Raw genomic sequence first — 17763 nt, forward strand, 5'->3', positions numbered from 1 at the left:
TATGTTAAGCCTGTGTCAAGCACAGCTGTTTATGTAGCAGCACATGCGGAAGAAATAGTCGAAATTGTTCTGTTTCTCTCTCTGTCTCCCTCTCAGCTAATCATTGTTTTGCACCTGGCAGTAATACGGAAGTTCAATAAAGTTCATGATAGAAAAAAACTGACTACTGATATCTAGCATGACGTTCTCAGTCAAATCAAAATGAAACATATGATGATGTGATTTCATAATCTAGTGTCTTAAATATGCACTTCTGTGGTGATGAGGAAAGTATATTGTAAGTGTATATAGTAAGGCAGTATGTATATATACTGAGTAGTATATATTGAGGTGTTGCTATGGCATAAAATTGCATTTTTATACCATAGACCCCTTTATCATGTACTTTTTTTCTTTTGCTATTTGTTATGTTTATGTATTGTAAAACTTTGGGTCAGATCTTGAATTCCTGATGCTTTTCTTTAACAGAAAAGGTCCCAAAAACCATCAAAAACTAGTCAACTTTGATAGCGCTAAAGGGATTGAGGGTAATATCAGCCTAAAGCACACTTGGAAATAGTATGTTACTGTATGCAAGTATGTTTGGCGCACTCTTTTCATCTGTTCAAAATGTAATTTGCGACATGCTATTTTAAATATCAAATTCGGTTTACTATGGATGGCATGCAAATTTGGAATTATGTTTAGCTAATATCAGTACAGATGATGTCACCACATCCCAGAATGCCTTGCCATCAACCTCTCTTGTCTAATCTCATTTCCTCTCATCTCATCTTAACAGAACAAGTCAATAGAAAACCACCACAAACAAATTGTATTAAGTGACGCAAGGGATTGTGGGTAACATTAGCCTGAGAATGCATGCCCGGGTGCACACTTTAAAAACCGTACACCATCCAAGCAATTTTTGTGTACTTCCAACGTGTTTTGGGACTCCAAATCATATTCCAGTATTGCAAATCATTTATTATGCTTACCATGCATATTAGGGCTCAGTTTGGAAAGCATATTGTAATAGTAGTACCATAAAAAGATGTGGTAGATATAATAAAAGTAGTATGCTGTTATTCAAATTCAGCCTGGATTTTCATAATGCCTTGGAAGGGCTTTCATATTATTCGATGCTGTCTTGAAAAACAATCCCTCTGCGGTAGATGAGGATGTCCGGTGTGTATGTGAAACAGATCAGGTTTTGTTTGTGTCCATTTAAGGCATAATTATGGTCTAATTTAGCTTTAAATTGTGTTTGTATGTTAAACACACCCAACCAGCTGATTGAGTTAGTGTTCAGAGACATATTTCACAGCTTGTTTTTGTCTTCTCTTCATAGTCATCCCTCTTTTTCTGTCTTTCAGCTATATTTCGGCTAGTGCTCTAATTGAGCCATTTTGTTTGTTTCTCCCATGACCTTTGGGTTATTTGTGTCATGTGGCCTAAATTCTTTTAGCATGTGACCTTAAACGATGTGGATTTGTGAATGACATGTACGTCCTTTACAGTTTGGCGTTCCCTCAGTGGGGTGTTTGTTTCGTTTACAGGAAAAGCTCTTAATGTGCGCTGCTCTAGCCATTGTTCTACAGCGCCGTCGTGTCTTACGCTTTATGAAGGAGAGAAAGAGAGCAGAAAGATGATCCAATCCTTGCAAATCAAATAATTGGAGATCACATGGCTAACACCCTTGCATGGCTGCAGTTTGTGTCCTTGCCTCTCCTCCCTTTATCTCGTCTTGTCTCCTCTCATCTCGTCTTTCCTCCCCATGAACTTTTCCGCTCGCTCATCTTCGCTCGTCTTTTCTTCTCCTCTCGCATCTCTCCTTCTCGTCTCTGTTTCTCCAATACGCTCATATTATCTCCTCTCCGCTTCTCTCTTCTTTTCTCATCTTATTTCCTCTCATCTCATCTCATCTGCTTTCATTTCGCCCTATCTTGTTTCTTCTCCTCCTCTCCTCTCTCTTCTTCTCTCCTTTCATTTTATCTAGTTTCCTCTCTTCTAGTTTTGTCTTTTCTCGTCTCATCTTAAAATAGTAAATAAAGTGAACTTGAACTTATATCATCTTATTTAATTTAATTTAATTTTATCTGGTTTCTTCTCCACTTGTCTCCTCTCTTCTAATCTCTTTTTGTCTCCTCTTCCTCTCCTTTTATCGTATCTTGTTTCCCTCTTTTAGTACTGTCTATTAGAGCTGCACGATTAATCGTTAAAAGGTTGCGATCTCGATTCAAACACCCACGTGATCTTATTCCTAAATGACAATGATTCTACTGTCTTAAGGCCTGTTACACATCGCAAGCATGAATGGCACATATTTTGTCGCTGCCCATGTTATGTTAATGAGTGGGCGTCGGCCATCATGATTTCAATATGAATGCTCTCGTTCATTGATATGAGCAGTGACAAAACGTGCTGCTCACTCTGCTGATGCTTGCAATGTGAAACTGTTTAACCAAAGACATTAGGGACTTTGGTTAAGGCCCGTTCACACCAAGCACGATAACTATAAAGATAACGATAAAGATAACTATATATGCGTCCACACCAACGACCAATAACGGTCTTTTTCTTCTAAGCACGCGCGCGCCCGCGCTGCGGTTTCAAAGTAGCGAAAATGGATGACCTGCTAGAATGGATTCTGATTGGCTGTCAGTGTTTTATCGTTTGACAGCTGGAAAAAAAATCGTTCTGAAAGTGATCCCAATGATATCGTTCCTCATATCTTTATCGTTATAGTTGTGGTGTGAACTCTGTTATTCTTTAATATGGAGAACAATTTTTAGAATTATATCTTTATAGTTATCGTCCTTGATGTGAATGGGCCTTTAACCTTTGAAAGTACGATCGTCACCCTGCAACATTCAAATCTGCGTTCGCGCTGCCACTGATCTATAGAGAGCAGCTGTCATGTAAATGTACAGTATGAAGCAGCTTTATCAGATCCAACCACACATTATCGTTATTTATGTGTTACAAACATTTAAATAACGGGATAAAAGTGTACTGGGATAAAAGATTATAGACTTTTTGACACTGAATTATTTTGTTCAAATTATAATTTTTTAAATGGACTAAAGCAATGAATATTTTGTCAGAACCTCTTGCATGTTATTTTGTCTAGTCGTCTAATGTTTTTTTCTTCTTCAAAATCGTGGGAGAATCGCAATCTTCATTTTACAACAAAAGATCAGGTTTCTCAATTTATCCAGAATCATGCAGCTCTACTGTCTATACTTGTCTCATTTCACTCTTTTCATATTATCTTCTGATTTTCTCTCCTTTCATTTTGAGTCATCTCATTTCATCTCACCTGGTTTCCCCTCCTTTCATTTTGTATTATCTCATGTCATCTCACCTAGTTTCCTCTCCACTCTTTTCATACTATATTATGTCATTTCTTGACATAATATATTATGTCATTTCCTGCTTTCTTTTTATCTCTTGTCATCTCAAGTCATCTCATCTCACCTGGATTCCTCTCACCTTTTATCTTCCATCAACTCTTCTCAACTCGTGTCATTTCAACTCTTCTCAACTCGTGTCATTTCAACTCTTCTCAACTCATGTCATTTCAACTCTTCTCAACTCTTCTCAACTCGTGTCATTTCAACTCTTCTCAACTCTTCTCAACTCGTGTCATCTCAACTGTTCTCAACTCTTCTCAACTCGTGTCATTTCAACTCTTCTCAACTCGTGTCATTTCAACTCTTCTCAACTCGTGTCATTTCAACTCTTCTCAACTCGTGTCATTTCAACTCTTCTCAACTCGTGTCATTTCAACTCTTCTCAACTCGTGTCATTTCAACTCTTCTCAACTCTTCTCAACTCGTGTCATTTCAACTCTTCTCAACTCGTGTCATCTCAACTGTTCTCAACTCTTCTCAACTCGTGTCATTTCAACTCTTCTCAACTCGTGTCATTTCAACTCTTCTCAACTCGTGTCATTTCAACTCTTCTCAACTCGTGTCATTTCAACTCTTCTCAACTCTTCTCAACTCGTGTCATTTCAACTCTTCTCAACTCGTGTCATTTCAACTCTTCTCAACTCTTCTCAACTTGTGTCATCTCAACTGTTCTCAACTTTTCTCAACTCTTCTCAACTTTTCTCAACTCTTCTCAACTGTTCTCAACTCTTCTCATCTCAAATCTTCTCAACTCTTCTCATCTCAAATTTTCTTAACTCTTCTCAACTCTTCTCATCTCAAATCTTTTCAACTCTTCTCATCTCAAATCTTCTCAACTCTTCTCATCTCAAATCTTCTCAACTCTTCTCATCTCAAATTTTCTTAACTCTTCTCAACTCTTCTCATTTCAACTCTTCTCAACTCTTCTCATCTCAACTCTTCTCAACTATCCTCAACTTTTCTCATCTCAACTCGCCTGTATTTCTCTCCTCTCCCTTCATCTTTTATTAACTTGTCTCAACCCATCTCACCCGAATTCCTTTCCTCTATTTTCATCTTGTACCAACTCTCAACACATCTCATCTCAACTCTTCTCATCTTATTTCATCTCAACTCTTCTCATCTCACCTGGATTCCTCTCCTCTCCCTTAATCTTGCATCACCTCATCTCACCTGGATTCCTCTCCTTTCTCATATCATCTCATCTCACCTGGATTCCTCTCCTTACTCATGTCATCTCATTTCACCTGGATTCCTCTCCTTTATCATCTCATCTCATCTCATCTCATCTCATCTCATCTCATCTCATCTCATCTCATCTCATCTCATCTCATCTCATCTCATCTCATCTCATCTCATCATCTCGATTCCTGTCCTTTCATCTAGTCTCATCTTGTCTTGTCTCTTCTCTTCTCCTTTCATGTGATCTCATTTTGTTTCCTTGTTTCCTCTTATCTCCTTTCTTCTCTCATCTCTTTTACTCTCATCTTGTCTCGTCTCATTTTGTCTCTTTGCCTTTCACATCATCTTCTTTCCTCTCGTCTCCTTTCATCTAGTCTCTTCTTCTCTCATTTTGTCTCCCCTCTTATCCTCTCCCGTCCTTCATCTAGTCTCCTCTCTCTTCTTTCCTGTGGTCTGTTTAGTCCCATTTCCTGTAAAAACAATGGTGTTTGATTAAGCTGCAAGCTTCAAGAATCTTCTTCTTTCACCCGGGTCTATGGATCCTGTAAATCTCCTCAGGAGAATACAGACAGAAGAAGATGATCTATGGCAAAAAAATCTCAGGGTCACATTTAAGACTAACGCTAGAATCATATGACTTTAACCTAAATTACACAAGTCACTGTGGCTCTTTCTGTTATGATATTATGATTTAACTGTCCATTAATCTCTCAAATAGCTGTAAAATGAACTGATATGAATAGCTGTTTAAGCCTAAAACATTGTAATGTTTAACCCGCTTACAAACGGCAGCTCCGCAGGATGACATCATATACTTGTGTAAACTACGCGCTTGATATTCTACTTTGTTTGGCAGTTTAAACTCAGTAACTTGAGTTACTGATATTTATTATTGCCATTATGCCCTTGAGCATTACTCTTTACCCCTGGGACCACCCAAGCTATTGTACTGAAACCGTGAAAGTCTGTACTTGGATCCGGGTTTGTCTGTAGAATATGGGTACGTGTTTGCATTCAAAAAGACACACATCTTCTTGTACAGTAGATTATGTGTGCCTACTCCGCAGCACCTGGATTGGAATCTGCAAATAGTGCATTCATGATCCAAGGTTCTTTCATAACAATTTTGTTGACTTAATCCATATCAGTTGTTTCACAAAAGGAAGGAGATTTAGGAATTTGATGACTTGACAGGAACTGTGACTGAGAGAAAGGAAAAAGCGAGGTTAGATTTCTAACTTCCCTATAGGGGCAAATAAAAGTACAAAGCTGTGCCACTGTTATTTAAAAGCAGATGACTCCAGTCTTCATCCCAACCCTTTTTTATGATCATTTATTTATACAATGATGTGTGCAGATTGTAGTTAAACAAAACGCAGCTGTCAGACATGAGTCAAAATCTGCTTAGAGGTAATAGAATAACAGTTTTAAAAATAAATTTTCACTATTCTGCATTTTCATGGGTTTAAATAAGATTTTTTTTATAAGAAGAGGGCTGCACGATTAATCGAAGTGAAACCGCACACGATATGGCAAAGGCTGCAATTATTTTATGCGCAGCTTGTCAGTGAAGCACGGCTCTGTGATCAGTAGTAAATGCTACTCCATCTGAAAGCAAGAGGGCGCTCTCGTGCAGAAACTCCAAATATGCTCTGTAGAAGTACGATAACGCAAGTCGTTTCAGGAAATTCCTATGGGCATCATACTATCACTGTAGCTGAATAAACATAAGATTAAAACATGACTAATAAACACACGACCACGACAATATATGGTTTATCTGAGTTCTTCAGGCCTTCTCGGATATTTTCATTATAATAAAGTATATTTATACTTCAGTGCTAAATGACATAGCCTTTATCACTGTATAGAATACTTAGAAATAATATGTTGTGCGTTTTATTTTATGCAAGAAGCCATATCATCTCATAGAAGGATGTTTTCAATCACTCAACTGATGTTATGAAGTGAGTTTAGAGTAAAATATGTTATTAAATGATTAACAAGGATTCGTAAATGCTCATGTTTGGAAAGAATTTTGAAGCGTTGCTTTTTCAAATGCACGGTTTAAGCGACTCAAACTCACAGTGATTTCAGATGGTGCAGCGTTTACTACTGATCACAGAGCCGTGCTTCACCGACTGTCCAATGTTTACCGTAAACACATTGCTTCAAAAACGGTAATAAAAATACTTTGTTTTTTAACACGTCCTTGAACACTATAGATCGTAGGTGTCTCATAAATAACAACAAACAAAAGCTAACTAACTAAAATCTAACTAAACAAAAAATATGAACAAAAATTTACCGTAATAGCAAAAATTCTAAATTCTATCAGTTTTAAGATCTTATCACCCTTAAAATTAGATGATCGAAAAGACAGCCCGGAAAACTTTAACCGGAACTTACGACTTAGGAAACTGCTTAAGTTTTTTTGCTGTCTGACAAGGTTTAGTTTAATGTATTCTTATGTTTTAAACTTTGCAAATAGCTACTTATTTGAAGTAATTTTGTAATGAACTAAGCTTCCTTCCTTTATTTGATCACTATCTTTAGTTGATTTCACTGGTGTAACTTTGTTTTAAAAGTTATAAACTGGGTTGTTATGTAAAGTGCTTGCTCAATCCAACCAATAAAGATAATAGATATCTCGTAAAAAAAATAATAATAATAATAATTACGAAGAATAACTATGATGTATGATGTAACAGCTATTCTTAGTAGCAAGATGGCAGTAAAGTTCTGATCTTATCAACCTTATAAACCTGTTGTAAAGTTTTTCTTTCTTCAAAGCAGAGACCAGTGAGACAGTCGGGATCGCGTTCAACGGAAGTTATTCTTTATTGAGAACTCCGCTGTACGTGGCTATAGAACTTCCAACATGATCTAACTAAAACATTATACATTGTAGCTATATACATTCCAAGGGGGAGGGATTACATAGAGGCGGGAACTCTGAATAAAGCATGCAAATGAAGTGGGAACACACCCTACTCTGAGTCCAATTGAATCAGCATAACTATTCACATGCTGATACTGGCCAGGAACTCCAATTCCAAAAGCCATTCCAGAGCCATTAAAGACAATAGGTGAAAGTCAATCAACCTAACGACTCAACGTCTGGGCTCCGAAAGGTGAGAATCAAGTGATCTGACTTATTTAAAACACAATAGAGAAAACAAGTCTGGCAGGAAAGGAGACTCTTTGCTGGAGACTCAATAATCATCTGAAATCAGTCTACTAAACTTTATCAGTTTATATACTATTGCAGTGGAAAAACTAAATTAAACTTTTAATAAAAATGTAATCCAACACTTCCCCCTTTGAGAGTTCTAATAACTCTCACAAAAATACAAATTTATACACTTAAAAGTTAATTCTTGTAACTTGTGTAAATTACAGGCACGTGTAACTTGCTCTGTGTTGTTCATCTGTAATTGCATGCTGACACAGAAACAAACATGCAATTTAGGGTCCGTGAATTTTCTGCGTTGTGTATTTTTCATTTTCTTTTGTGATAGTTCGTTCAGCAGTGGGTCTGGTTGTCTTCTTGAGGTTGGGGCTTCATACGCAGATGAGACGGTCGCTGCATATGGATCTTGAAAAAGCCATCAAGTTTTATCTGCACACTGTAAGACAGAAAACAGAAAAACAGAGAGCAGTATTTCTTCAAAACACTACGGTTGTAGCAGTTTAAACACAATGGTTCTATCGTTTTCAGAGTGTACTGTTGTCGTTTCATTCTTTCCCTATTTCTTAATTGATTTGACACCTATGGACCAGTGAGGTAAGGATGGACTAAATGAGGAAAGGCCTATGAGGTAGTGTCTTCACCCTGGATTGGCCCCCGACGCCTGTTGCGTCAGTTCTTTCCAGGGCCCTCACTGAACCGTGTCCTATTCTGTCCCTGTGTTGTGCACACACTGTACAGTGTGTGAGAAAATTGGCACATTTTCATTCTCCAGTGAAACATCAGTCTTAATAGACATCTATAGAGCATGGAGGTCTGATTGTAGTGTTCTGCAGTGTAACATTTATGGCTGTGAGTTTTCTGAATGTCCCCCAAACAAAGGCTGTGACAGTCACTTTCCTTTTGTTCTATTAAACAAAAAAAAATAAGTCTTTCATCTTTGTTGTAAGTTACTGGGGAGATTAAGCAATCACAGCCCAAATTGTTAACACCTCAAAAAGCTTACCCACGAGTCCAGTGACGAGGGGAGGGGTTGCTTCAAAGTAGCAAACAAATGTAGCAAGAGCTGCATAACATTGTTAACTTGTCTTAAGTTATTTTTATTTTTTCGACATTCTTTTCCAAAATGTCCGTGCTTGCCACAGTAAGAACAACTGGCTTCTCTAGGACTTTTGCGTTTCTTTGGCTTCTCTGAGTTAACCTTAAAGGATGCTGCTGCAATTTTTACTCTTGCCTTGACATCAAAGTCTCTTTCCCAAATAGCTAAACTGTCCAAGTTGTCTTGCAGGGTTCTATTTGACCATGTAAGATCTAAGAAAGGCAATGCATTTCTATGTTCTGACAAAAGACCATCGGACCATGCACGAACTAGAGGACCATTATGACCTAACACTTTCTCTGAAGTGTCGGCAATTCCGCTGTAAGCGGCAGCGGTCTGGCAAAATCTTTCTGTGTACTCACAAACAGTTTCATCCTCCTTCTGTACACAATTAGTGAGCTTTGACCAGTCCACCTTCGGTCCAACAATGTTTTTTAACACTTTAACAACTTCCTCTCTCAATTCATCTTTACTGGCCTGTTGCAGTTCAGAATTATTTACAGCACTTTCAAAATCATTGAATTCTGACTCAGTCAAGATCTGTGATATTAGCTGGGTGACTTCAGCTAGAGTCATATCATAGAGCCGCATTTTGCTGATCAATGCTCTTCTAAACTCAGAAAAATTTCTTTGCACTGATGGCAAACTTTCAGCAATTCTCTCAATCTCTTTAGGACCTAAAGATGTTTTGATTGCTTGTGGCTGCAATATGGGGGTTGCAAATGGAACTGTATCAACACCTTTTCCCTGAGGCTTTTGTCTAGCTACGCACACTTCAACTGCATTTACATCTGTATTGACATTGTCCTCTATACTATCAAAAGACTGTAAATCAGGATAGCTTTCCTCTGACTGTTGGTCTTCTAAATCACATTTGGTTGAGGCTTTGTTATGGCCCACGTTTGTCTTGAGACAGGACACCTGAGTCTGCAATTGTTTGATCTGTTCTTTCAACTTAGCAATACACTGCGCTTGTTCTTGTGCAATGGATAAGCTAAATTCTCGGTGACAACCGATGATGCCTTTCAGATTTTTCTTCCTGATACATGCACTCAACACTTTCTTGCAATCTTCAATTGACCACACTTTCTCTGGATCAATGCCAAATTTCTTGGTTAAATTCAATCTGACTGGCTTAGTCACGATGGAGTCCATGTGCTCTGATAACAAAGACTTGAATTCTCTATCTGTCCAAAAAGGTGTAATCTGTCTAGTACTTTTCCTAAACATTTTGTGAATTTTTTTTGTTACCACAAACAAACACTAAAAAAACTTCTCTCTACTGTCTTGCAAACATAGGGTACAATCTTATTAGCACAAGAAGCTAAATCTAATTCTAAAGCTAATTCTCTAGCTTACAGATAGGTCTTCTCTAGCAAGAGCATACACACAATATTAACATGTAACTGTTAATCTTCCCTGCCAACAACAGGGGGTAAATTTCATCTCTAAAAGAAAAACTTTTTTAGAGGCTTATCTTTAGTTAACCAAACTCTACAGCTGTTTGTTAACTTCTTCTCTGAATGGCGCAGAGGAAAACATTTGTACTGGTCTGCATTGGTTCTTTTAATGGAGTGAAACTCACCGAGTCTTTCATTTGTAGAGAAAGATTCCGTCTGGAAAAAAATCAGTCTTTGAGATCTTTTTGGAGCTTGAAGTTTTCAATCTGGATTCAGAAGATTCAGTCTGGAACTCAGTCAGCTTCGTTGAGATCTTTGAGCTTGAAGTTTCAAGATGCAGTTCTTTGAGTTTCCTTTTTCTCCATCCGGGTCACAAGGCACCATCTGTTGTAAAGTTTTTCTTTCTTCAAAGCAGAGACCAGTGAGACAGTCGGGATCGCGTTCAACGGAAGTTATTCTTTATTGAGAACTCCGCTGTACGTGGCTATAGAACTTCCAACATGATCTAACTAAAACATTATACATTGTAGCTATATACATTCCAAGGGGGAGGGATTACATAGAGGCGGGAACTCTGAATAAAGCATGCAAATGAAGTGGGAACACACCCTACTCTGAGTCCAATTGAATCAGCATAACTATTCACATGCTGATACTGGCCAGGAACTCCAATTCCAAAAGCCATTCCAGAGCCATTAAAGACAATAGGTGAAAGTCAATCAACCTAACGACTCAACGTCTGGGCTCCGAAAGGTGAGAATCAAGTGATCTGACTTATTTAAAACACAATAGAGAAAACAAGTCTGGCAGGAAAGGAGACTCTTTGCTGGAGACTCAATAATCATCTGAAATCAGTCTACTAAACTTTATCAGTTTATATACTATTGCAGTGGAAAAACTAAATTAAACTTTTAATAAAAATGTAATCCAACAAACCTTAACAAATGTATGTATTATGCAACTTCGGTTAAGTTTGCGACTTGTGTTTAAGATTTTTAATTTGTTTCCCTTTCCTCTTGCAGTGCAAAGCGAAAACAGAACTTATTTGAAGATGGTTTGATTGCACTTGGCAAGATGTGTGTGTTTGGGCCTAGTGTTAATTTCACACTGTGTTAATTTGCCGTGTTAAGTGAATTATTGATCTCTTTCCCCGGCCAAGCGCCCAAAAGCTTGTTTATTTTCAGTTGTGTAGTATTCAGTCTGAACGGTATTTAGCAGTAAATTTTGCGCTACAAGTTTATTGTTTACATTAACGAACAAGATGTACTTATCATAAAAACAGCTTTAAACCAATCACACATTGGGCCCTTTTCATGAAACATAAGCAGAACAAATATGTGTGCAAATCATTCATGAATCTCATTTTTACATAAATTTCCCATTTTCTTATCTGCTTAGAAGGGAACATTTACATAGGAATGGCTTATTCACAAATTACAGACAAATGTGTAATGCTTGTTTTTCATGATTAAGGCCCATCCACGCAAAACTTGAAGACTTGGCTAACATTGGTTTGTTAAAGATTGTTTTCTTCAGTTCATACGAGGCAACAGCTTAATTGAGACGATTTGAATGCTTTGTAATCACTATGTGGGTTTGAGGCCCTAATACTGTGTTACAGAGTTAATTTGCGAGCGGATTGTGTGATAATTGGATGGTATTCATCTTCCAGTTGAATGCCGGTGTGCTGAACAAGCTTGTTGATTTTCAGCTGTGATTTGTGTAGTTTTGGGACTATTGTGTGCTTATTATGTTCTTTTCTCTTTCTCTCTGTGTGTGCACAGACTTGCTGAACGGAGCACAGGAGAAATGTGAACTACCCTCGCTTGATGGGTTTCCTCATTGTGAAGGCAAGTTGAAGGTGAGTGTTTCTCGAAAGCTTCTCGATCCGAAACTTGTTAAAATCCCTTTCACAACTGCCACTGTCTCATGATGGCTTCTCATCTGTTGGACTTTATTTATAAACCATTTTCATCCTGAATCCAGAAAGGGAAAATTAAAAGCTCTCTGCGGGACGTTCCCCTTACAAACATTAGCAGCAAGATATTGATTTGTTTTGAGACATATTTGAAAGCTTTAAACTGCTATGGTGTTATGAATGAGCTGAGTACTACAAGGATCATGGGCTTTGGGAAAAGTTAGGAAAATATAAGGAAGAATAAAAATTTCGTTTGGACTGGTCATTTGCAGACTTCATGGCTATTGTTAATTGTTAATTTTATTCATTAATAAGTTTTCATGAAAGTCTGTAATATGGTTGTGATTGGTCTACTCTGTTCTGATTGGTCAGATGACCCAGTCTGTTGTGATTGGTCTACTCTGTTCTGATTGGTCAGATGGCCCAGTCTGTTGTGATTGGTCTACTCTGCTCTGATTGGTCAGATGGTCCAGTCTGTCGTGATTGGTCTACTCTGTTCTGATTGGTCAGATGGCCCAGTCTGTTGTGATTGGTCTACTCTGCTCTGATTGGTCTACTCTGTTCTGATTGGTCAGATGGTCCAGTCTGTTGTGATTGGTCTACTCTGTTCTGATTGGTCAGATGGTCCAGTCTGTTGTGATTGGTCTACTCTGCTCTGATTGGTCAGATGGTCCAGTCTGTTGTGATTGGTCTACTCTGTTCTGATTGGTCAGATGACCCAGTCTGTTGTGATTGGTCTACTCTGCTCTGATTGGTCAGATGGTCCAGTCTGTCGTGATTGGTCTACTCTGTTCAGATTGGTCAGATGGTCCAGTCTGTTGTGATTGGTCTACTCTGCTCTGATTGGTCAGATGTCCCAGTCTGTTGTGATTGGTCTACTCTGTTGTGATTGGTCAGATGGCCCAGTCTGTTGTGATTGGTCTACTCTGTTCTGATTGGTCAGATGACCCAGTCTGTTGTGATTGGTCTACTCTGCTCTGATTGGTCAGACGGCCCAGTCTGTTGTGATTGGTCTACTCTGCTCTGATTGGTCAGACGGCCCAGTCTGTGCAGACCTTTTACATTCACAAACAGATACATTACCCACTGCATGAAAGGTCATATTTGAAAAAGCATAATATTGGCAGTTTAATTTAATTGAAAATGTAATTGTACAAATAAAGAGTTTTTTTTCTTTTAGATTTTAAAATGTTTTTTGTTCTGTCACATTATTTAACATCTTTAAAATCCCTTAAAGAATTCAGAGTTGACCGTTTCCATGTGAAAATGCTTTTTCCTTCTTGGAATTGCACTTCTCTCAATGACCTCACCTGATACTCAGAACGAGTCCCTCTGGGTTTTTTAAAGTACGTTGATGTAGCAGCCAGACAAGGGCCAATTACGTGGGACTTAACATCAAGCAGAGCAACCCGAAGCTAGTCGGCCAATCACGTTAGCGTTTTCAGTCAGATCAGACCTGAGCTTGGCCTCTTTCGCAATAATCACAGGTCTTAGAGCTCACGGAAATTCCTGCGATATGGAAATCCTCTTAAAATCATGCAGAATTAAAACAAAAATGTGACTGCAGTAACAGTGAGAACAGCCTAACTAAGTTGTTTGACTTAAGTTTGGAAGCTTAGAAGGTCTAAAAACAGTTTTGTTTATCCATTAAACCAAGAAATGTACATGAAAAAAAACAAACAAAAGAAGGTGTGATCAAGAGAATGCGCATTTAAAGGTTTAGTTTGAAGGTTGAAATCTACCACTTTTGCAAATAATTTGGTAAAACCATATGTTAAACTCTTGTTCAATCAACTTTCTGAGATTAATTTGATTTATTTGGTTACTTATGCACCAAAACAAATGTAAATATACAAAAGTATGCAAAATAAGTGCAAATATATATATATATATTTTACATAGACAAAGTGAAATGTTTTGTTTAATGAGTTCTGACTCATTAAAAAACAAATGTAATACAAGTGTATGCGAATTAAATGCAATACGCATATTTTTTACATAGACCATTACATAGTTTTGTCTTCGTATGAATCTGAGCTTTTTATCCATCGAGTGCTGACTCTTTAAAAACAAACGTAAATATGCAAATTAAATGCAAATACAATTGCATATTTTCTTCTTTTTCTACATAGACAATGTAAAAAAAGTTTTGTCTTTGCATGAATCTGAGCTTTTTGTCACCAATTGTGGTCACATTAAAAAACAAATGTAAATAGGCAACTGTATGCAAATATGATTGCGTTTTTAAAAAAAACTTTTTTTACATAGACAATGTAAAATGTTTTGTTAAATGAGTTCTGACTCATTCAAAAAGAAATGTAAATATGCAAACGTATGCAATCAAATACAAAACTTTTTTTTGCATAGACAATGTAAAATGTTTCGTTTCTCATCAAGTCTTTATGCGAATCCAAACGCATGTAAAAAAACAAATGTAAATATGCAAAACTATGCAAATTAAGCACAATACAATTGTGTATTTTCTCAAATATCTTGTCCACAAACTTTTTCTTGTCAAGTGCCGACTCATTTAAAACGCACAGTGCCATCCTTCTCAAAAACCCAGATCGATAAGTGTGAAGTGAACCACACGGTGTCGATCAATAAGTCCCTTTCTGTCCTATAGAGAGTGTCACTGTGAGAAGAAACTAGATACAGGAAGAGGAAACCAATGTTTTTTTCTGAAGGTCAGGCTGATCTAAGAATTTAATAAATATCCTGAAAAAACTTGACAGGAAATAAAACTGCATGCTTGACACACGGCTTCCTGCACAACTGCTTATCAGATCAGCTGGGGTCAGTTGTATACTTTATATAAAGTGTCTCGTAACTGTTTTTGTCCTTATCTGATCTGACAAACTGTGTCTTTTCTTCTTTTTTTTCTTCCTCATCATGTGCAGTGGATGAAGGACATGTGGCGTTCGGACCCCTGCTACGGCAACTACGGAGTGGACGGAACCACCTGTTCGTTCTTCATTTATCTGAGTGAGGTAAGACGTGACGGGAACGTTGGCCTAATAGTTTCAGATCTGGACTCGTAACCCACAAAATGAAGGTTCGATCCTCTCAAACGTTCAGAGAAAATTATATAATTAAATAAAATACACATTGATTTTTTTATTTTCAAATAGATTTTTATTAAAATACTTAGAGAATTAAATGAAGAAATACATTTAATAAATTTATCGAAAAAAATGCATACACTTTTTAACAAGGTTTCCATTTAGGGCTAGTGGTTGGATAGTCTGTTGTCATTAAATATATATATTATAATAAAATAAATTATAGTTTGGGGATAAAATAGTCTTCAATATATGACAAAACATTGATAAATGCAGTACATAAATTCTTTTTTAAATTTTATTTAATTAAGTTAAATAAAAAATGTATAAACAATGACACTAAATGGTTGGCATATAGTGTGTCCAAATTTTATTCATACTAATATATTCATACATAACAGTCGCAAATTATATTCATATGTATTACCCACTTAGACACTGCGTGATTTCGGACGCAGCATGTGTGTGTTAACATCTGAAATGCGTTAGAAAGAACTACACACACACACGATGACATGCATACATTTCCATATCAACTGTCTCTCTCTCCTCAGCAGCGGATGTTAAATATTGATTAGGTAGTTAAATGAGCTGACTGATATGTAAATACGAAAGGCTACTTAAAGAAATAGGACATAGACTATCATCAAGATATCTGTTTCCACATGTCTGATCATTAGCTAGGACAAATGCTAATTTACTGTTTTTGTGTGTGCTAGGTTGAAAACTGGTGCCCTCGTCTGCTGTGGAGGATCAAGAATATTGCGGATGAAGCTGACAGAAATGCACAGGTCAGTGTGCGTGTGTGTGTGTGTGTGTGTGTTTAAATTAATTCTAACAATTATTTAATAACAACAAAATAAAACAATACATAAAAATATAAATATTAAAATTCATAAATATATACATTAAAATAAAATAAACATTTCATAAATTATTTCATAAAAATAAAATTGTAAACATTCAAAATATTTACCATTAAGGCTAGTGGTGTGATAAGTATATAGTGATTTAAAATTCATAAAAAAAAAATATATATATATATATATATATATATATATAATATTTAATATTTAAAATTACTCTAGTTTAAGGAATGAATAGATTCCAATAGTAACTTCCACAGGTACATCTATAAAAAATAAATAATAATAAAAAATAATATTACAATAAATTTGTAGTCATCCCAATTAAATTATAATTTGGGGGTAAAATGGTCTTTAAAAGTATCTATAAAAACAAAAAAATTAAATGAAATTAAATAAAGATATGTTTTAATAAATTATAGGTTAAAGGTTTTATTTTAGATGTAGTGGCTGGATTAGGCTGTCATCATTAAAAATAAATTACTAGAGTTTGGGGATAAAATAGTCTCTAGAATATGATAAAACGTCCATGAACATCCATAAAAATAAATAAAATCTCAAATAAAACAATACATTATTTAATTTTATTTTAGGTGTAGTGGCATTAAAAATAAATTACTAGAATTTGGGGATAAAATAGTCTCTAGAATATGATAAAACTTAAAATAAAATGAACAAAAATATCAAATGAAATTTTAAATAAAAGTAAATTAAATTTAACTTAAATTTAATTTAATTTAAAAAAGTTTTATTTTAGGTGTAGTTGCATTACAATTAAATCCAGAATATGATAAAATGTATATAAATACATTCATAAAAGTAATTTGAAAATTTGAAATTTGAAAATGGAAAAATGAAATTTTAATTAAAAGTAAATTTAATTAAATAAAAATTATTTACTAAAAATACAATTAAAAAAAATTGTAAAAAGGTTTTCTTTTAGTCTTTTGTCATTAAAATGAGCTTTCCATAAAACATTTTCTGATTTATCAAGCTAACTGAATGAACTTTAATTTGTGCACAGCTGTTTCCAGAGGTTTCACCTGTGATTGAGTTAATAACGAGAGAGAGAGAGAGAGAGAGAGACAGACAGTGTTTTATGTATTTTCTGCGCAGACGGAGTTCCGCACGAGTTTCGAGGAGCTGTATCGTGTGATGTCGCGGCGCGAGGAGTTTCGCTGGATGATGTTGCGGATCAAGCGCATGGAGGAGCCGTGGGTCAGTGCCATTCGCTCCCTCGCCTCCAAACAGAACCTTGCCAACCACAAGCGCAAAAAGGTGGGTGAGAAACGTGAATCTCCGGATTGACTCTACATGGCCTTTAATAAAGCAGCATGTGTTTCCCACTGAATAATTCACACACACTTTCCCAAGAGCGTCTTTGACTTTCTCTGGCACAGCGGGACCCAAAACCACACGTGCAAGTCTTTCGAGAGATCGCCTGATGTCAAACCTGAAATAACCTCAGTTGTTTAGAGCTTAAAAGCGTGTCACTGTTACCCATAATCCTCCGCTGATACTTATCCACCAAATAAATGTGACTGCGTATGGTATGAGTCCCTTGACATATTAATACTGAAACAAATGAGATGAATAAAAAATAGAAGATTCTGACATAAGAGAATTTAAGATATAGCAACCCACTGTTTTT

General features: G+C 36.4%; 1 protein-coding gene across 2 annotated transcripts in view; it reads left to right on the forward strand.

Moving 5' to 3' along the window:
- The window catches only part of mgat5 (alpha-1,6-mannosylglycoprotein 6-beta-N-acetylglucosaminyltransferase), a 71755-nt gene that overhangs the window by 27948 nt on the left and 26044 nt on the right, over positions 1–17763 (forward strand). For both annotated transcript variants that reach the window (XM_081385544.1, XM_081385545.1), the window contains exons 4-7: positions 12051–12127; positions 15085–15174; positions 15966–16037; positions 17229–17390. In XM_081385544.1, coding sequence (XP_081241670.1) covers positions 12051–12127; positions 15085–15174; positions 15966–16037; positions 17229–17390 — 401 coding nt within the window. The remainder of the gene's footprint in view (positions 1–12050; positions 12128–15084; positions 15175–15965; positions 16038–17228; positions 17391–17763) is intronic.

The sequence above is a fragment of the Scardinius erythrophthalmus genome, assembly GCF_964197995.2.
Source record: "Scardinius erythrophthalmus genome assembly, chromosome: 14".
NCBI lineage: Eukaryota > Metazoa > Chordata > Actinopteri > Cypriniformes > Leuciscidae > Scardinius > Scardinius erythrophthalmus.